This window comes from Pecten maximus, chromosome 8 (genome assembly GCF_902652985.1).
Source record: "Pecten maximus chromosome 8, xPecMax1.1, whole genome shotgun sequence".
NCBI lineage: Eukaryota > Metazoa > Mollusca > Bivalvia > Pectinida > Pectinidae > Pecten > Pecten maximus.
The window spans coordinates 19,140,715-19,163,446 of NC_047022.1; the positions used below are offsets into that span (position 1 = coordinate 19,140,715).

The 22,732-nt window shown below is 32.1% G+C and overlaps 1 protein-coding gene and 1 long non-coding RNA gene across 2 annotated transcripts in view; both read left to right on the forward strand.

The window, feature by feature from the left end:
- The window catches only part of LOC117332697 (CAP-Gly domain-containing linker protein 1-like), a 103,766-nt gene extending 83,775 nt beyond the window's left edge, over window positions 1-19,991 (forward strand). The window contains 1 exon segment of the mRNA XM_033891698.1: window positions 13,855-19,991. Within this exon segment, the coding sequence (XP_033747589.1) occupies window positions 13,855-15,185 (1,331 nt within the window). The 3' untranslated portion in view covers window positions 15,186-19,991.
- Window positions 1,964-10,106, forward strand: LOC117332698. The gene is made up of 2 exons (XR_004533776.1): window positions 1,964-8,377; window positions 8,415-10,106. It is a non-coding gene; the product is annotated as an uncharacterized LOC117332698 (long non-coding RNA).
- Window positions 19,992-22,732: the final 2,741 nt, after the last annotated feature.

Here is a 22,732-nt window from a genome sequence, read left to right on the forward strand (position 1 = left end):
GAATTAAACAATTTATAGTTCAAGCGATATCAGGAGCAGGACATGTAATTTCACAACCAAAATGTTATCAGTTTCTCTAAGTAAAAGTAAAATTTTTATCTGCTGAAAGAAAATGAATATATTGAGCCTTTTCTACTATCAAAGTCCACAAATCTTCACCTGCTTTTATCTGCAGGAAAGGGGGAATGCATCGGTATCTATCAATTCTGTTTAGTTTCCTTCAATAAATGGAGATATTAATAGTTGTGATATGCAGTATATTATCATTATTCAGGGATATTTACTCTCATATATAAATATATATACTTTTTATATCATTTGTATATTTTACTATTTCATCAATTTATTCCAGAAAAAGCATTTATAATGTATATGACTAATAATCATAATTATGGATTTTCCATATATGGACTACATAAGAGTTACATTCTAGTAATCAGGGTTAAATATTAATCAAGAAAGTTTTGTTTTATCAATACTGTTGGCTAAATTAATGAGTGTTTAAATGATTGAAACTTACATGTGTAGTGCTACATATTATATTTATATCAGATTAAAAACTGATTTTGTCAATTCTTAATCTTTTCTTAAGAAATATTTTTCGATAATAATATTCCAATAACTGGGCCCATATTCATGAAACCATTGTCATGCTGAGTCCATCAGTGTTCAAACTGATATTTGTTAAACTCACTAAATCTGGTAATAGAAGTTTTAAAAGGAAGACACAAACATTGAAACTATTGTCTTAATTGAAGTCTTTCAGAAATTCCTTGAAGTCATTGAGAAAAAGAAAATCAGATATTAAATTTATCGCCTAAAAGTATTTGAGCATGTGTACAGGTTCATGAATACAGGCCCTGGTTAATTAATTCAATAAGATTTTGTGGGGGGAAATGATTGTTTTGATTCAATGATGCAGAAATGGATGAATGAAATAGAAAAATAAATTGGTACAGTCTGTGATTGATGACTATAGAAAAGGTGTCATTGTTTATTGATAACTAGGGTTAGAAAGTGTCATTGTTATTGATAACTAGGATTAGAAATTGTCATTGTTCATAGAAAACTAGGGTAAGAAAGTGATAACTAGGGTTAGAAAGTGTCATTGTTCATTGATAACTAGGGTTAGAAAGTGATAACTAGGGTTAGAAAGTGTCATTGTTCATTGATAACTAGGGTTAGAAAGTGTCATTGTTCATTGATAACTAGGGTTAGAAAGTGTCATTGTTCATTGATAACTAGGGTTAGAAAGTGTCATTGTTCATTGATAACTAGGGTTAGAAATTGTCATTGTTCATCACTTCTCTCACTGACAGCATGAGTTTGTTCTAGAGTCACTAATAGGAAAGGTTGACATCAGTGATTTTACATTTAAAATTCAAATTTACTTCAATCAAAACTTCAAAGATGTTTATTCTTCATGTTAAATTCTATTTTTTTGATCAAAATTTATAAAAAAAAGAAGAAAAAAAAAAGGACAAAGCAGAAAAAAAATTTCAGAATGTTAGTGACAGTTTTTCTTTGAAGTATTCCTTTGTTTTATATCCATCCTAATAGAAATCTATAACTCAGTTTTTGATCGAAGGTTGTCATTTAAAAAATAAAGTAACAAATTGTTTGTCTTAAACTGTTAAACAGAGTAAATGAAAGCTGTTACTTACCAGATCAAAGACTTATTCTCAAATACATTGATTTACAATTGCAAATACATGTGATTTTAATTTAGAAATGCCCTCTAACTGTTTATATTTGTTACTGATATCCCTTTTGAATTGGTAATACACCAGATATTGATATATGTTACCATTGTATTGGAGATAAATCACTGATATTGGCCATGTTTGAATGGAGATGACTGATAGAATGCATTATATAGCTTGGTATTTATGCATATCCTTACTACTTTTTGCCTTGCAGTGTTTGGCCATTGGACAGAGGATTGTGATGATGAACAGACTTTCTAATCCAATCAGATGGTTTGTTACAGAACGAGTAAGATTCTTATCTAATCATACGATTGGATACAGAATGAGATTCTAATCCAATCAGATGGTTTGTTACAGAATGAGTGAGAACAGTTTTAAAAGCAGCTATTTACTGGATGCAACAGTTTGTTTACTTAGCTACAACTGCAAATTTAGTCTTTGCTCTGAAATAGGAACAGTGTGGTGGACGTCCAAGCAAAATTGATCGCCTGGTAATATATCAATGTTTCCACCTAGTCATTCTGTGTGTGACCTTCAGCCTAAGTGTGGTGATGTGTCAGCCTGATCGTGCAAAATGCTGAAAACCAAAAGAAAAGAAACTCATTATGCAAAAAGCATAACCAATAACATGTGTCGGGGGGAAAAAAACTGAGCTCATGTAACAAGTTTTAAAAAAGAATTGAAATCACTCTGAGCTCTGCTGTTATAGAATTCCTGCAATATACACAAAACATAGACTGTTGACTTGCTGGAGAATTGTCCATCGATTCCAGTGCCGACAGATTGTCTGCGTTTTGTGCTGTTTGATCACTTCCCAGTATGAAGTTTGACATTTGTATTCACTAGCTATTTTACAAGACTTTTGACATTTGCTGTCATTCATTGTTGGCTTGTGTACTTAACTGAAAGTTTTTAACAGCATGTATCAATGTATAAGTTTTGTTTCAGCAAATACAAAATGAGGAGTAATTTAAATTATTTATTTATGTTGATGATGTGCCATGATAATGTGATTTAGTTACTAAATTTTCAGAGAGTTAAGTTGAGGCTCAATAATAATGATAAAAACATTCCAGTATGAACAGTTTGTGGTTAGACAAGTCATATTTTAAATAGCTTTACTAATTTCTTTTTTACACAGAGGACAACTGTAAACAAAATTTGAATTAAAAGACACATTATAATCCTGTATAAACTATTGTCACAAAATTACAGGTAGTGAAAATATATTTTTTGTAATAGAAGCTTAAACCAGTTTTGAACATTTTCTATGCTATGTACATCAATACAATTTGTTTTCATAACATTCACTAATACTTGAAAACATTGATACCTGTATATTTTTCAGACAGATTCTTGAAATAATTGTTTGATGCATTAAGGCTGAATATGTATAAATGGTTACATTACTATTGTAACACTTAAATATCAGTATCATAAAGTACATGTACATGTATGTAACTGAAAAATGCTGGGGTTTGCCTGCCTATAACTAAGATATAAATTGACATCAAATAATATTTTGAATTTAAGATCTAATAAAGAGTTTCCCTTCATAAGAATATGAATGTTAAAAAAATTTTGTCAAATGTAGTAAATTATAATTTAAATATGACAATTTTTCCTTATATGTCAAATAAGGGCAATAAAGAAAGTAAACATTAGTAAAAATCTGCATTATTAAGCTAAAAGTACATTTATCTACAAGCCATTTATATATTAGCTTCTGCTTTAATAACATTAAACAGCACTTAAACTGGTATTCTTGTTCAGGAGATTCAGGTTTGTTATTTATATATTTTCAGTCTACATGCTGCGAAAGTTTTACTTGCATCACTACAAAATATATGGTTTTGACATAATGAAATCTATACTGGTTGCTTTGCAAATTCATGACAGACCTCTAGATTCTTTATGTAAACATTTTTAAAGAGTTATGTCCCCTACATTATGTTTGCACAGGGAAGCATAAGTATATTTGAGCAAAAACTTACAGTATTATAATTTATACGGCAAATTGTATATATCGGTAATATTTAATTTATATTTAGTATCATACCAATGTTCTTGAGGATAAACTGCCTCTGGCAATAATATACATATTAGTTTAAATCTTGTTAAACAGAACAATTTCATCAAAAGAACAGATTTTTCTATAATGAAGTAGGAGTTTTCAAATCAGTTCCTGAATAAAATAATATTCTATAAATGTCATAAAAATAAATTTCCAAACTTCACAATGTCCAAATTAATTAAATGTCCTTTTTTTCAACGAAAATAGTAGTGAAAAATATAGAATTATCAATGTTTTTATAGCAATTTTTCTTCTAACTTCTTCATTTGTTATGGTTTTGGGACCAGTATCTACATTTGATGACCTTGTGCAATTGTCTTTATTTTCCATTTTTAATTTGTATTTCATCTGTTTTTCATTGCATGGCTTAGAATCTCTTTACATCATACCAGTTATCTTCAAGAGCTAAATAATAATAATTGAAGAAATAATATGAAACAGAATATTGTAAAGGAATCAGGGTGTTCTAGTGGTGTGTTGTATTACAGAATTCATTGGTACTACTGAATGTTTTTTTGAAGAAATTTTAAGCCATATAGCTATTTTGATTTATGTAGTAAATATTGAATCAAAAAAACAGATATCAGCTGAATTCTTATTTTGCATTATACTGTTTGGTGGGTAATATTTGTGTGGGATTTAATGTCGCTATATTTGCAGTCATTAAATGTAGCACACAAATGAAACCCCAGTGAATATTTATATATATGTATACACAAATGTATGAAGTGTTCACTGCAGAATGTTTACAAGTCGGTGTTGCGCAGAATTTAATGCCCGCAAACTGATAACGTTACGTCCAACTGCGAAAACAGTGAAATATTAGCACCATGAAATTTAACACCTATACACAAGGGAAATTCCTTCACATTAATTCATGTGAACTTTATTTCACGTGAATTTCATGTGGAAAAAATTTCAGGTGAAAGAATTTTGTCTGTATACAGTAATATTTACAATGATTTCAGAGATTTGATGAGATCTAACCTTTGCATGTCTTCAGAACGTTCTTGAGAATGTTTTATATGATCATGTTTATAAGTTTGTAAAATGACTTGACCCTTTCATTCCCAGTACAAAAAATGTACAGTTTTGACCTCTATGATATTGTGCTCGCAAACAGTATATTTTTACACAATATATTTTCGCAAACTGTTTTAATTGCCATCGCATCTATATTATGTGATTTCTTTCTGTTATATTATTTGTAAACTATTTTTAACTGGTAGATCATGATTATATTAAAATAATTATATGCTGAATTAAAATGAAGTTATTGTAATAAAATGTGTAATTTAAAACTGATTATGTGAAAAATAGAAAATAACTGCCCCCCTCTTAATTGATGATATATGTATTTATTATATTGTAAGAATGAAAGGGTCAAATTTGAAGGAATGTATGTGCCAATGTCCCTCTATATACCTGATATTGAATGATAATATAGCATTATGCTGACTATTATAATCGTAATGCCAATAATGCTAAGTTGTCAGCATGTTGTAATGTACAATAATAACTCCAAACAATAGATTATCTACACATTATAACTTGCAATAAGAAAACGCCTCAGCACAAAACTCCAGGTATAAGATTAATAGGGATAATCTGGGATTATGTAAGTGAACAGATTTAGTCTTCCAATATGTTCAGCTCAATAGCCTTCGTCATAGAAATATGTTCTATCCCTTTATAGTTAGGTGTAGCTTTTGGTTTTATGTAGAAAAATAATGTTATGCCTATTTATGAATTCCACAACACAGGCAACAAATCAGTGTACAATTTCTCTATTTATCCTACAGAAATATATTTGAAAAAACTAGTTCAGTTACACAAATATATATATATAAATACACCATATAGTTTACAGTTCACAATGTATATCATATAAAAACATTTAAGAATTAATAATGTTACACTTATTTACATGTATCATACAAAAATGTATATAAAAACTAATAACTTTCATATTACATTGTATCAGTGATACCATACTATCATATATTTCTTTCAACAGTATATTTAAGAAGTAACAAGTAACATTTAAGACTTATTACACAATATGTACATAGCTTATGATATATTCTACCTCAAAACATGTCACTAGCTCTGCTGATTCCTATGGACCAGATTCTACTAATATGCTATCACAAGGTATCCATCTTAGTGTTAAATTAATACATTATTTGTCAACGTCATTACTAACCAGCGGGGTCATTTACAGTGTATCAGTTATGTTTAATGATTTAGTTTTAGGATAATGAACAAGTTTGCCACAGGGAACAATAGGATGGTTCAGTATTAAGTTGTTTAGTAATGGTGTCAATATCAACTAGAGCAGCCAGGGTCATTTAAGGACGTGCCAGGTTTTGGAGGTGGAGGAAAGCCGGAGTACCCGGAGAAAAACCACCGGCCTATGTTCAGTACCTGGCAACTGCTCCACGTAGGTTTCAAACTAGCAACCCGGAGGTGGAGGGCTAGTGATAAAGAGTTGGGGCACCTTAACCACACGGCTACTGCATGCACAGTGGCCCAAAACTGAAAGTACTTAAATTCATATGCAATATACATGATAAGTATGATCACAGGCATCTGCATCTGGTTAGTATAGAAATAAATATTAGCCTCTACTCATACTACAGGAGTAGGGGCTAATTTTTTTTCTTTAAATACTTACCAGTTGCAGACGCCTGTGATAAAGTACATGTATACATGAATATAGACTAAAAATGTACATTTGTTTTTTGTTTGGAACATTTCATATTCACACTCATATTTGCTGCAACTAAAGTTTGAAAATGTCCGTCGAAAAAGACAGCTCATGAACGATGTAAAGTGAAATAGTTCTTAATAATGTAGATACTGCCTAATCTACACATGAATGACAGTGATAGGTTTTGTGAAGGTCTTTGATATCATAAAATCAAAAACTCTAAAATCAGCTAGTAAATAGAATCTTTTCAGTTAGCTTTATAAAGGACAATTGCACATAACCCTCTATTAGACATTCTAAGAGTATTGCAATGGCAAAGTTCCGTAGGTATATCTAAGGAGTTTTTTGGCGGGAAAGTGTCACTGCATAATCCGGAGATTACTGGAGTGTTATTTTATATACGTGTTCTGACATTCCCATTGCTATACCATGACAGAAGAAAGGTTTTTGTTAGTACGTGTTATTCAACAACCGATTCCATTAACAAACATGTTACGTATGATAATATTGACAATATCGATATTTCGTTATTTGTTGTGTGAAAACATACATTCGGGTCATTAAAAACATAAATACTACACCTCCCACATAGATACACGCATACCGGCATCAGCAGGTCTGTCCAAGCATTCTAAACTTTGCCATAAAAACAATGTTCAGAGACTGCGATTAGCGTAATCGTAGTTTAACAGAAGACTTTCAATGAGAATAGTTCTAAAATGTCCTGTTAAATTAAAGTATTTCGTCAGGTAAGACGGACACACGTTTGAGCGAATGTATTTACGTTAGTCTTAACACTTTTAATGTAATTGAACTTGTATCTTTAGAAATGTTTATACTACTTTTAACCTGTCTGCAAGGCATAACTCTTAAATAGTATTTGCTTAAAGATCGTTTTCTACAGGTAGAGTTGTTGTCGTCTGTTGGTATATCCGATTTATATTTTAATTTTGGGTAGTCTCTAGTACCCAACTATGAACTAGCTACAATATGTAGGTTAATACTCTCTCAAAACTGTTAGATCCTGATTTAGGTCAAGCCTACATAATAATGTATACCAAGGTCAGTGTGAAGGTTTACCATTTGTGACGCTGTTTCAGTACTTTTAGGCTTAGTTGAAGTACTTGCGTATGTATAGCGTATTTACCTAAACCTTAGACAAACATATTTTGATAAAGTGTTTTCGACAATGTACATACATGTAGGTTTTATATTGGTGCTTGTTAGGATTATGGTTTTAAATGTAATGCTTATTCACTAAAATCTATACAGCATTTGTATTTTGCCGATATAGACGGTCAGGAATTAACTTTAAGTAGAGGAGATGTAACGATAGTGCAGACCAGAAATGTCGACTCTTAGAAACAATCCACTTCTTTGTGAAGGTACTAGTGATCTGAAGCAATTATTTTCGTCAAATTGAAAGAAAGGGACAGTAGTTAGACTACCCCGAACATTCTTCGTTCATGCATGTCTTGTATACGAGGAAGGATATGCTTTCGCGTTTCGAGACCTGTCGGCTTAAATGATTGTATGAACGTGATATATAACAATGATCCCATGTCCAAGAAAGATACATGATTTGTAAGCGGAAAGTCAAAATACGGAATACAACACAGTAGTTTTCTGGGAGAGAAATTGAGCCTTGGTAAATGTCATTTATATTATATGTAGCCTGAGTGGATTGTTTTATCGGTCTCAAATCATCGAGTGATTACAAATTCCACAATAAATCGGAGGTGGCATTGCAGAGAATATCGTTCAAGTAAAACAGTCGATGAAGCTTACACCAGATCACAAACTTTAATACATACATTATATATATTACCAGTAGTTTCGTAATTTGAATGTTTTATTTCCTCGTAGCAGCGTTAAAGATAGGTTGTCATGATGAGACATTTTGGTTCATTAATTGAAGGTTGTCATGATGAGAAATTTTGGTTCATTAATTGAAGGTTGTCATGATGAGAAATTTTTGGTTCATTAGTTGAAGGTTGTCATGATGAAATTTTTTAGTTCATTAGTTGATGGAACACGTACAGAACATATTATTTGTAGAACAGTACAGTATATCAATGCTATGTCTTGGTAAATACAAAAATTCCCATAGTTATGTTTTAATATCCACATACGAATATATAAACGATATCTCTTTGTAGTGCAGTTGTTGTTAGGCTAGGTGTAAGAGTATCGTATTCACATACATATAAACTTTTGAAATAGTTCCTTGGGTTTGAGGCAAATAACAGCTTATTTCGTATAGAAGATATTGAGATAATGAGAATTATGTATTTTTTATGAAAACTTATTAGCTTATTTTAAGTCGTGTAAGTTGTCACGGTCTTTCTGTTGTATTGGCATAATAACTTTCTTCATGGAAATAGGCAAAAATACATAAACTTTCCTTTCCAATGGTAGTATATGTTTCTTTCTTATAATGTGCAATTATAGTCAATCTAGGTTGTCAACTGGGGTAAACTTGTTCTTTTGTAAATGAGGTAAGGGTTTGAATTATCATGATGATTATCAACATTCCAGGACCATCATTTCATTCAGACGTGACCATGGCATGATAGGTACATCGTATACACTGTCATTCCATCATAAGATTGTAACATTTTTAAAGCTGACAAAATCTGTTTACAAAATGAAAATTTGAAAGGGATCATGGCTCTTATATTCTGAAGCATTTCAACACAATATACTATGATTGCAAAATCAAAACACAGAAGTACAGGGGGCTTTAGTTACTTGTATTAACTAACTCCAGTTTTAATAGTAAACATATACATCATGTTCATTAATTGTTACGATATTGATATACACTTACATGTATACTAAACATCAGTGATTACTGGAAACGAAGGCGGTACTGAACTATTGGTGTTCACAAAAGAAATTAAAAGAAAAAAACATTATAGAGAATAGTTATTTTATTGACTTTTTTAATTTTATTTGAAATTATTATTAACGCTACTTGTTGATTAACCTACCCTAGCCTGCAGTAGAGAAAATTATAAGCTGTCTTATGCGAAAATATTGTCTGGAAAGAAATATGAAATGCAATGCACGTGTTTTGTAATTTTAAAAAGGAGTGAATGCTTGTGGTTTGGAATACTCTCTCGTGCACAGCATTGTTATTTTTATTTGGAAGAACTTATGCTTAAAACCAATAATTGATAATGCATGCAGTTAACATTGTTTGCTTTTCCTGTACTTGTACGAATATGCTACCGGCATGTGTGGGTGTACGGTTCTGTGCTTGATTGTTTATAAAGAGGGTGGATTTGACTCTATTGTACGATAAACTTATTTAATCGTCTGACTGTGATTTGAAGGGTGACATATGTAAAATTGGCCCGATCGTTACTGACTGTATGGACTGTATTGATCAATGCGCTTGGGACCTTAGAGTTGGAATATATTCCCGCGTATGTGTTACAATATATACTTTTTTGAAGTAATGTATTTTTATGTTTTTGACTAACACATTGCGTGTAGGATTTCTTTATGTATATATCATCATTGGTATAATTGTGACATTTGTATGAAAGCTCATATATGTATCTTGCATGAGAAATCATGCATAAAATATCATCTGAAATACTGACTTTGCGTTTGTGTTTTATTCTTCTACCTGCAACAGACTACACTTCTTTTTAAATGTCGCCCTCTCACCGTCTCGCCTTTTATGTGACCGGTTGGTGTTCTGATTTTGTAGCCTACTGTCATCAGATGAGCTATTCAAATCGTCCACCGTTCACATCCTTGTGTCTCCATCCCTTTCCTTCTCGGCATATAAACAACATTGCGGAAGAACTGTCAACGTGGAACTCTGTCAAGATAAATATATGCGAACAAAGTGTGCATTAGGTTAAATATGCGGAGAAATGCAAATTTTAATGTAATCTGCCCCGTTTGCCGAGACGCAAATATACGAGTCAATGTAATTGTGTCGGGATATATCTGCAAGGAAATGCAAATTTTCAACGTAATCTGGATTAAATATGCATAGAAATGGTTAGTGTCCGAATCCTTTTTCTTGTTTTCAATCGTGAAACAATGTTGCGTAATATAACAAAAATACATACAGCTATCTCTTTAAATTTAGCATGGTCATGTAACAACATATCCATTCGTTTGGCTGGTAGCCAAATGCTATCAAAATAAATTAGATGATTTACGTAGGCTGGATATTTCTTTTAAAATGCGAGTATGATCCAATAATTCATCATAATCCTCGATACCCGAAAACTATCGATACATTTATTTATATCTGCGGTACTGATACTCCGGGTTCGCCGAAACTGTCTACAGTTTAAAAAAAAAATTCAAAGAATTTGTGAAATAATATTTGTTTTGAACAAAATAAATTTGTTCAAGATTTCGTATATACATGTAACGACATTCGACGGGTCTAGTATCGGGTAGGGAGAGTTAATATATGGTATTCTGTAGATTCGATATTCAACTGCTTGTTAATCAATAAAAGATTCATTTCCATTTGTGGAGATACCCCGCAGTGTCGCCTTCATGCCTCCAACTTCCCTACAAAGCTGTTTTCATGTAACCGAGGTCGTTTTAACCCTAAGCGTAAATCTCGGTCATCTCCATATTGTCCCGTATATATAGAACTGCTCTCGTGCTTTAAAAAAGACTTCGTGCTCTTGCACATGTTTATACTCTTTTACATTTTGTCCCCTGCCTGATAATATCCTTGAGTGCGATGTAGGTAATGCACGCTGAAGATTTTAACAGTTATCCTCGAGAAATATGTCTGTCGTAATATTTACAATATCTATTCCTTAACCTTTTCACTTCTTGTCACCATCATCCGTGCACTACGTACGGTTGACCTTTTTTGTTTGCCAGTCGACGGTGAATTTATTTTGCTTTTGTTTATCATCGGTTTCGGTTGCCTTGTATCTATTTAAAGGGTTTAATATATGACATATTGTTTGTTTAGTTTAAATGACCTCACGACAGCAAAGGTCACAAGACAACAGGTATTATATCAACAGTGATAAATGAAAGATCACTTTTTCATATCGATACAGAATTAAAACAAATGATAACATTAGTCTCTGGAAATGAATGTACTTTGGAAAGACACCAACTATTGGTCATCGTCATGAAATGTATTTGATATCATTTAAGACAATGGGAAATGTTCTGTTCTTCATTTTATTTCACTTTTATCAGTAAATTTAATTTGAAAATGACGGTTACCATAAAACAACACAAAGGAATTAAAAGAAACGAACTTGTGTTTGGCTTAAAGGCACATATTTAACGTCTGTCAAAAAACCCCATAATTTCAGGCTGTCGTCTGGAGCTCTGCTGTTTCAGGCCAGCATACGACCTTTTCCGATCGTGTAAGGGACTATTACTTACATCCACTAAAAGCTGCTGAATGTGGCCTAGGATATCTATTAATATTTAGCGCCAACAATGCATATTCTAAAGAATTATTAAATTAATAATTATAAAAAAAAAAACTTTATTAAATCAGCTTCACCAATTATCTAGAAATAGAATAGGCAAACCTACAGTGATCTGACAGTTACGATGCGTTTGATTCATAAAAGTATGTAACACTGTGGGGAAATGTTCTTGCAAGGAATTAGTTTATGACATATCGCATGTCTATTTGAAAAAGCAGGCGACATATGGTTATCGCTATGTCGGCTTCGGTGAAGTTTCCGTGCGATAACTCAAATTCCTTTGGGCCGTTCAAACTCTCAAACTTCATGCAGATTTTCCTTACTTCAAGTGCTTGCTTGAGATTGCTTTTAACTGATCAAAAAGTCAAAGGTCACTGCTACTTTATATAGAAAATTTGTTGCCTTGCATAAACTCTTGTAATCAGCCAACTTTCTGCGCAGGCGACACATCCACTTCCGTGGAATTCTTGTTGTTGATGGACTCTATTATACATAAATTAAGTGCTGGTTCATTGGTTTCAAATATTATATTTTTATTCTAGTCTCAACTTTTTAAATTTCCATTTGTATTTTCGATTATGAATGTTTTTTTATCCGAACATATTGTAATTTCAAAGTGATTTGTCAAGTGTAACAAGGAAATTTTTACCTTTATGTTTTAAATTCTTTTAAACGTTTTAACGGTGTCGGATATAAATCTGACAGAGATGACAGATACATCAAGCTGTCATTGTTCTCGAATGTAGATATGTGAAATGGGAGCAAAAGGAAATAAAGTGTTTCTAGAGGAAAATGCATTATAATGTTGGTATGCAATGTATATCGTTAATATCATAAAAAAAACCATACATATTGTATGACATGTTACCTAAGAGATGTATTCAGACCGTGTTCAGAGTGGAGATATCTTCCCTTAGCACACACAAACAAGGAGCGAATGAATGTCACTTTAACTTGGCCTCGACTTTGCACACCGAGCGTTTATGCGATTTTCTTAAATCTGTGACGATAATCATATACTTATACTAACACACACATCAAATTTCGCTGAAGTAGGTAACATGTTGATCTTCGATATGAATGATTCAGTTTTAGAAAATGTTGGCGTTACCGATACCGTTTTTTTATAGTTAATTAGATGACAAATGTTCATATAACGTCTTCAATATTGATTTGTTGTCTTTATTTATTTACATTATGGCATTGCTCGATTTTACCTTTTAATAAGTGAACTTTTATCTACAAATATGCAGATAATCGTATTTTGAGTCGTCTGAAACTAACTAGTTGTGTGCATGGATTTCACCACGGATGAAAAACACTCGTACAATGTATATAGGACGTGGGCTAATACTACATTAGTTACCTTACTAACATATCACGTAATATCGGTCTGATGGTCGTGTTTGAAGTGTACTTAAGATATGTATGTATATATAATTTAATCGGTTAAACAGGCCTCATAATGCACGATTTTCTCACTTAAACACAAAACAAAGATAATCCATCGCTGACAGTATATATATACATGTATTGTTTTTCAGAAATTAAACATATTATGACATCCACATTAAAAATTATTATTTCTAACTTTAAAAAGAAAAACAAAAATAAGCGTCCGTGTAATGGTGGCATTAGAGACCGAAAATTGCATAAAAAATATATAGCAGCGTAGCACAATTAACTCTCTTCAGGATAGCAATTAGTTATGTATCCCCTTTAAATTTAAAGACAAAAATTTTGGAGGGTGGCATTAGTGTTAAGTATGTAATGTTTGGTATTGTATCAAATAAACAAAAGTCTATTGTTGTTTTCTATCGTTCATAATTACTCTTTGTCAGAGATGAAACATCAGTAAACGATACCGTTCTCAATAATCACAATTTCAAAATATCATGTGTTTCATATTTGCAGAATTTCACGAGCCCTGTGTCCTGCCAGAAGGCATAGTTGATGATGTTTTGAGCCCAATAAAGGTCAATATTACACATGCTCAAGATTTCGACAAAGGCGATGGTCATCCAGAAACTACTTCTCGTCTGCGTGCTGACGAAAGTGTGTATAAACATGGAATATCAGAAGACCCGCCTGTTGCTGAGGACACAGAAATGGAACAGGGCGATGAACATGATGATGACAATACATTGGATTTGAATCGTGATAAAGATGCTTATGAAGCTCTACTGAAACCTGAAGACCCCGACGCCCAATATATATCGGACGAGGACTTGATTGAAAAAGGAGATTTCGTTAAAGGTGAAAGGGAATTCAGCGATGAGTATCCACATGAATCCGAAGAGAAACCAACACTTTCGGATTTTCCTGGCGATATCTATGATGACAACGACGATAAAATCATCGAATCAAGTGACAAACGTGAAGGTGTGGACGACGAATTGGATGATAGTTTTGTCGATGACTCTGTAGATGAATTTCTAGAATTAGAAAAACAGCTAGCGGCAGAATGTGAACAAGCGGATTCTGGAGTCCCGTCAGATGTTGAGCACGGATTAGAAGAACAACCTTCAGGATACGATGAGTACATGCAAGCAATGCAAGACCTTTCTAGTCAGAAAAGACAGAAAGAAAAAAATCCGTCCACTCTCGATGAAGTAAGACATGAAGGTAAATGTGGGAGTGAAGATGCTGAAACGCATTCAGAACCCACCAACGACCAAACGCGAGAAACTCCCACTGTTAAATTGGACAATGATGATTCAGAAACACAAGCAGTCAAGCCAAAAACTGTTTCAGATGCAGTATACCAACAAGAAAACTATGAGGCAGAAGGAAATATCAATTCTGTTGCGAACGATGACGTCATCGGTGACGATAGCAAGAACGTGGAAATGAGAGGGCATCCGTCCGTATCTTCTGCTGACTTTCATTCGGGTAATGAAAGCGTAAACACAGACATTCAAAGCGACGTTACAAGGGATGACGAAGTCGAGTCTGAGGATGACGTCACAGCTTATGAATGCGCTTCAGATGTGCCAGAAGGAACTTTGAAACAGATAGGTGACGAAACTGCAAACCTTGCAGTAAATGTTCTAAAAGATGACGATATCGTAGAAAAGATCGCTGATAATGAATCGCAAAATCAAGAAGAATGTCTCGATCCGACTGAAGAACAGAAAGAAGATGTTTCGGAAAGGGATGATGAAACACAAGGAACGGAAATGGCGGGCGCGGATATGCATGGCCTTCTATCTGATGATAAGGATGAGAAGTGCAAAATCAGTTAGACCATGATATGGAACATCTTTCTATAAAGGTTGCTCAAGTAGATATTTGCTATTATTTTGATTTCTGTTTCTACTTGATCAATTCCATCTTCTTTTTTTCGTTTGAACTTAAAACTTCAGCGTGTTGTGAATTTTACTAATAAATGTTTTATGACTAATACATAATCGTAACATACATACATGTGTATACTTATTATTATAAAGTCACACTATTGTACCATATGTCCTTCATTATCGTTTGTGTTCTAGAAAATATAAACTATGTTTGACAACAATTGATATTGTATTGTTAAGTACACTATATATTGAGGACAAAACAGTCAATAATTGTGCTATACTACATGAAGCTACCTTTCCAGTATTCTCAAGCTGTGTCCTATTTTGTTTGAATATATATTTAAATAGATAAATTGTCGTTGTTGCGTTGAATAAAATATTAACAACAGCTGTCTTGATAGTAAACAGGTGTTATTTTGGTCGTAATAAACTGTCAGATTGTGTTTGAAGCATCGGCTAACAGCTTCATAAAGCATTTCGTTCAGAAATATATTATCCTTCGATTTGATATCAAAACTTACTTTTTATTTATTTTAAGAGATATATTTGATTTTTCGAAAATTCTTGTTTCAAACAAAGATATCAATAAGTTTTTAATATGCTTTTAGTAAGTAGATTTCATCTGGAATGAGTAAAATATGCGAACCGTGAGTCGGCTTTGTAGACATGTACTCGTACGTGTTTAATGTACACTGTACCTGCTGATTATTAAGATGACAGATGCAGTTAGATGTAACATTTTGTACTTTTGTTTTCAAACACGAAAGTCAAGATAGAGAGAAAAAACTTAACAAAGATTTGTCAGCGATAAGAACCATTTTGCACTGATGGTATCGGTCGCTCTTCTTTGAACTTGAAAGTGCTAATAGAATGTTTGTCGCAACTGCTAGTGTACAGCGATATATATTTCGTGCATATGTAAATGTTTATTCGCCTACGTGCAATGTACTTTAATTTGCATTGCGATGATGCATGTAATATAAAAACGGTTACCTCCAGATTTCAATATACGTATCTGTTCATTCCGTATTTATTATTATAGTACTATGTCCTCAAACGTTGCTGTTACCTTTAAACATTTGACATTGTGTTAATTAACATCATCACATATTTAATCTAAAAATATATTCTACGTCTTGTAATATCTTTGGCGTTTAGTGGAGCAAAACCGCCAAATCATATTGACAATCAATGACGCAACCATCATAAAAACAATACATTCAGTTTGTCTTATGATAACTTTCCATACGCATTATTTCCATATATATATATATATATATATAGAATAAAGTTTAAATGTCTATGTGACGGTAAATATTAATGAAATAAAAAGCCAAACACAGATCTGCTGTCTCCCTAGTACTTTCGCGGTTACATCGTGCCGCTCTTCAGAGAATTTTCGATGTAGCCGCGAAAGCACTAGGGAGACAGCAGATCTGTGTTTGTCTTTTTATTTATATATATATATAAATATATGCTATAAATTCTTTATATAATGTTCTAATAATTGCTATTAAAACATTTTATTTCAATTCGCTATGTTAATTATATTTCCGTACGTATAATTTCCATATGCTTATATTACATATATGCTATAAATTCTAATTTTTGATTATTTGCCATATTTTTTCTAACATGTATTCGTAAAATGAACTTTGTTTGCTTTATTCATGCAGCGTGGTTTGACTCTTATGTGGTTACATATTTATTAAGAATAGTCAGAGATAAATATGCTCAAACATTCATCCCTTTGTCATGTAACTTTGTTTTTTATTCATAATATTTATTGTATACATGATAATCTTCTATTCAGAGTATTACTTATATCGAGGACTTTATCAAGTTTTGTTCCTTTAATCACAGATTAATGTTAATTTGTGAGCTTTTACATTTATAATTATCAAAACTGAATAATATGTCCGCACATCACTTTCTTTGGAATCTTTTCAAATGTTTGCATTTTTAAATGTTAGAGGTTGGGGTTTTATAAACTAAGGTACATCATTGTAATGAAATAAAAAGTCGGGCATATAGATCATACATATATAGTATAACCAGAATTCAAATACATTGTATTTCAGTGAAAAATATAACTATCGAGTGTTTTATTTAGATTTGACATTTATTTTTACCTACTAAGCTTCCTCTGTTTATCTCTAGCTACAGGTAGGTACCAGTCACTTTGTAGCTAGGTATCAACTCTTTATATCACTCACAAGTCCTAGTAGGAGGAAACAGCTATATGATGCAATTTTGGCTCTACTGAATGTAAATCCCAATTTGCTCCATTCTGTTACCCCGTAATACCCTTTTTTATATCCAGTGTTTACTTAGTGATAACATCTGTCAAACATCTGATTAAAAATATTATAGTATTCATCACACAGTAGGAAAGCCACGTCGATAGAAATGCAAATTTCATTGAAATGTAAAATTTAATATCGTTAAGCTTGAGATACGACGGATCAATGCATGTGTCTAGCATGTGTTAAGAAAATATAGGTTCTATGAGAACTGTGCTATAAGGCTCATCACGCCAGGTTTCATCTATTTACAAAATTGTAACTTTATCTGGGTGTTTCAAGGTGACCTTCATATCAAAATGAAAGGTCATTTATTGTTATAATGGTGCTAGATTTTGTAGATAAACTACTAAACAAAACTACAAAAGCAGGAAAATTTTATTTAGAATAATCCGAAAGTCTTTATACTACGGAAGATTAATGTTTTGTTTCATATTTTATATTTTATGTATATACATTTTGTCCACTAAGTATGGTTAAACAGTAAAATAAAAATGTATTAGAATAAATTACGTTGGATTGTATTCTAATTGCGGACCGGTCGTCAACACAGTATTATACATGTAGTTCCTGTTCCTGGTGTCTTCATTATTATGATATATAACGCCTACAAGACGATAAGGTTGTTTTCCCAATGCACAGTGTTGTTAATCCATCAATGTAGAATATCAATGACTTGGAGCTAAAATTGTCTGAACTTAAGAAGTGTATAATTATGTTAATTATCTTAATCTACGGTTTGCGGTGGGCCTAATATACTTAATAAATGCAAGTTTATATATAACATTTATTCCATATACACATGATGCATATATGATAGATTATAATTACGTAACTATTGATAACATATACAACCAGTGGTAGATACTCTAATAAACATCATATGAAATCGTTATTAATACACACCTGGACTTTCATATATGAATGATGTGCTAGTAATTTTATTTTCTGAAGGTAGCGATAATATAATATTTAACAATGATCATTGGAATAAAAAGTCTGTATTACAGTGCCGCGTTGCGAAATATATCTGAACTATACACATAACTCTAGATTGTATAGAATTAAAGAAGAATGTTTCCTGACTATGTTATTTACCTTCCGTCCAAAAAGAGTTCATCAGTCAAAAACAAATTTTAATAACATATTAAAGTTTGTTATTTTATGCATTTAAGTTATTCAGTATTTTCTATGATATTAAACGTTTTGAAATAATGTCTCTAAAACAAATAATATGTTAAGATATGTCATTAAGGGAAATAACATTAACATAAATCGCAGGTGTTAGGTAGCATATTCCCTTAAGGAAGATATCTCTAACACGAATCGGAGATATAATCTAGATACTTATTATATATATTTTCTATAGAAACAGAGCGTATTCCAAAGAGCAAATTTAGTATACATAATACACCTACACTGATATATAGATGTTATTGTGTCTTTGTGATGAACTGCTGTATCAACGCGCTAGGTCAATACTGTCAATATTAAATACACCGCAGAGATCCCTCTGGACCTCAGACAAAATCAATGATAGTCAATTTAATGAGACGCCAGGCGGTGTGAATCCGGTACATATACTGCCGAGTGTATAATTTGTGTTTGAGACTTGATCACGGTTTCCTGCAATTCTGTTAAATGGGTCAACCGTTTAATACGATCAAACAAGCTATCAATATTTATTGATACATAAATGCTCTTTTCCCTTTGGAGAATTTACACTAGATTTGGGTATTTTGTGTCAGTGTTGAAAAAATAGGAAATATTCATTTTGTCATACACTTTTCGACAAATAAAATATGTTTTAAGTAATATTAATTAAAGATAATTAATCTGAAGGTCCGATGTCTAAAGTTGTAACAGTCAATACGTCTGCACTGTGTTACAATAGTGGGTGGGACCACAATGGTAAGTATTGCAATACACATCCCTTATTATGACGTCAGTAATTATCAGGATCATAGCCCTTTCTTCTCGCCATTGTCTGTTTTAATGTATTAAATTTCGGATATGATACGAATGAAAATATATATTGTATAATAAAGCTACAGTAATAACTATGGATAATTGCTTATAAAGAGGGTATCAATGACTATAACTTGATATCATTATTTTGAGTTTTACTAATTTTATCGTTATGCTTTTGTACAATCCTGTTGAATCAAACAAAGAAAGACAAGCTGAATTGACAAACCATTGGAAAGGATCATTTTGTCGCTAGCGTACCTACTAATTGTCAATGTTTGTACGTTTCGACGCTGTATAATGTGACCTTGAATCAAGTATGTAATTAATACATTTGTATGTACATATATACATGTATATCACAGTTTTAAACAGGTTGGGGTCTCGAGTTAGAAAATGTTAAGGTAAATTATCGTTAATTATCCAATTGATTACTTGTATATCGGTGAGTGTGGACATTAAAAGGCTTTAAGTATCATTGTGTTCAATTATTCTTTTCTCCTAAATTCCAATACTAGTCTCCTTTGATTTGCGGAGGCCAACAATGGCCCCGGCAATCGTAGAATGATCAATGTGGAGTATTTGAGTTATTAAATTAAAGGACGTTGAGTACATGAAATTGAATAGTGTAAACTTACATGTTTTAGCGGTAATATTATTTTAGAGAGTGTTCGCGCTGGGAGCAGTCCGCTAAATTATGATTGCGATAATTGTAGTTTAGCACAGTGTGTCAAATTCAGTACATTTACAGTGATGTTGACTCAATATATTTTATTTCTACTGTTTGCCAAAAAGAATTGTTCGGAAGGCAAATTAAAGTACTATTACAGATTAAATTCGGGGAATTTTGTTTCTGAAATTTAACGCAAAATATATGTAACATTCACTGAAAGCCATTTGAGAAAAAAGTTTTCCTTTTTATTATTTACTTATTTTTAAGTACATCCTGAACATCTTCCTATGTTAATGTCGATAAAACAGAAGCTGGGGTATAATCTAATGAAACATGTCTCGTTACAAAAACGTCAGTAAAGGATATCGGCCCATTTTTGTTTTAGTCAAAATACAAACAAAACGAGTTTAATAAAAGAGCAGAGTGAACTCGGGGGAGCCAGTGTATCAGAAATGAAACAAGTTGCATCAAATTCACGCAAAATATGATTTTTCAAAAATCGTGGTCTTTGTCCTTTTTAGAAAGCCGAACGCTCAAACTGGACTGCAATTGCAATATCATTTAGGCATATACCAATTTGCTATCACAGGGGTTTCGGTAAACGTTTGTCGCTTCGTGTGATTTCTTTGCTTTTGTATTGGATACCAACTCAAACTAACTACTGATTCGTTTCCTATGACATCAGGCAGAATACAAAGGTGTGTACTAATTTAGATTTAATGGTTCATTGGATCACAGCTACGTATATCAGGCTTTAAATCGCGAAGGAACAAAACAATAATCCAATGAAATATCATAAATAGTTTCTCCGACACAACTTCTATCCGTCATTATTATTTTCCGAGTTTAAAATCCTATTTTTCCTATACAACAATAATCAAAGAGTTACCATGTTTCGGGCTCATATAACACTCGTCATACTACAATATGTTGTCATTGTCTAAAAAAAAAATATACAACCGCCCATTTCCAATCGAACATTAATACTCATTGCCGGAGACGTATCTTTAAGTATTGATCCTGGGTTACTTAAACATTTCTTTACAATAAATTTCCGATTTCCGATTGGTAACTCTATTGCTGAAACAAATTGATAGAAGTTGTGTTTCACGATTTACATAAAAACAGCATATACGAGATAACATGGAAAACCACTTTAAAGTATATGGTAAAATACACTAATGGATTCTGGATATTGAATAATATACAAGACAAATGAAACGTTTCTATAATTGCGCATATATAAGCTTCCTTTGTACTGTACTACATGGTTTTATCAGACAGACATATATATGTTCCTGTATTTTTATATATATTTTTTCCGTAACTACTAAGCAGAAATATAAAAATGTTTACAGAAAAAAGATTGCATGTGTGTTCTTATCTAACACACGCTTTGTGAATATTGCTTCAGATTAAAGATGCATGAATCTTTATCGTAAACAAAAATGACGACGCGTGTCTTCAGGAACACCTGGTCGTATCACTATTACATTTTTCAATGATCTTGTAAATCGGTATTGTGATAAAGTTTGAATTAAAAAAATGAATAGAATGGAATAAAGAAAAAAAGTCACAGAACTGTTCCGTAACGTAATCAAAAGGGTAACAATATGGAAAGTTCTCTATTAGTTTAAGCCTTTAAAGTGTTACGTCTAATTTACATTTTTTGTTTGTTTATAACGAACACTTTTGGTTTTTAAATAAAATAACTAGAATACAAGACTCCCTCTGTAAGGTTAGAAAAGAAATAAATGTGTTCTGCTCCATAGACAATACTCGTAATATAAAATGAAAATCTAAGTCAAATTCAATCTATACCTTATGCTTCTCAGAGAGGTATAGGCTAGAGGCTAGAGGTATGTTACCGAGCATCGATCATGTGTAAATCATGTAAGGAATGTGTCAGTTAGGATTCTTACCAGTCAATTATTATTATTTGATTGATTTAAACATAGTTTTATTGTTAAATATAACAACAGGAATAGGACACAAGTTATCGCAACTTAAAACGCCTTCTTCCAATAATCATTATGTACATAATATGAATTTACAATATAATACAGTATATAAAATTTGTATATGATGTAAGAAAAGACAGAGATGAGGGACAGAATGAAAAGTAAATATGTTAATGCCAGTTAATTTAAAGAGAGAGAGAGAGAGAGAGAGAGAGAGATGACCTAAAATCGATTACTGGATTTAATAAAATTTTGAACATATTGAAAAATATAGCCATTTTGTTCATCAGATAGTTTAGGAGAACCCCAGAGAATAACATTAAGAGTCCCATTACAATAGCGGGAGAGATTATCAAATAAAGTTTCACGCTCTCTTCTGTACAATATACAATCAAAAAAATAATGATACACGTTTTCACACTCATTACCACATGCACAGGTTGTATCATTAATTATATTTACTCTATACAAATCATAGTTTAAGCTACTACAAACATGTCTTAACCTTGTGTGTAAAACATTTAATTTTCTATTTCCAGTTAGATAATAAATAGGTAATATATCACGATTGTTTTCTATTTTGGA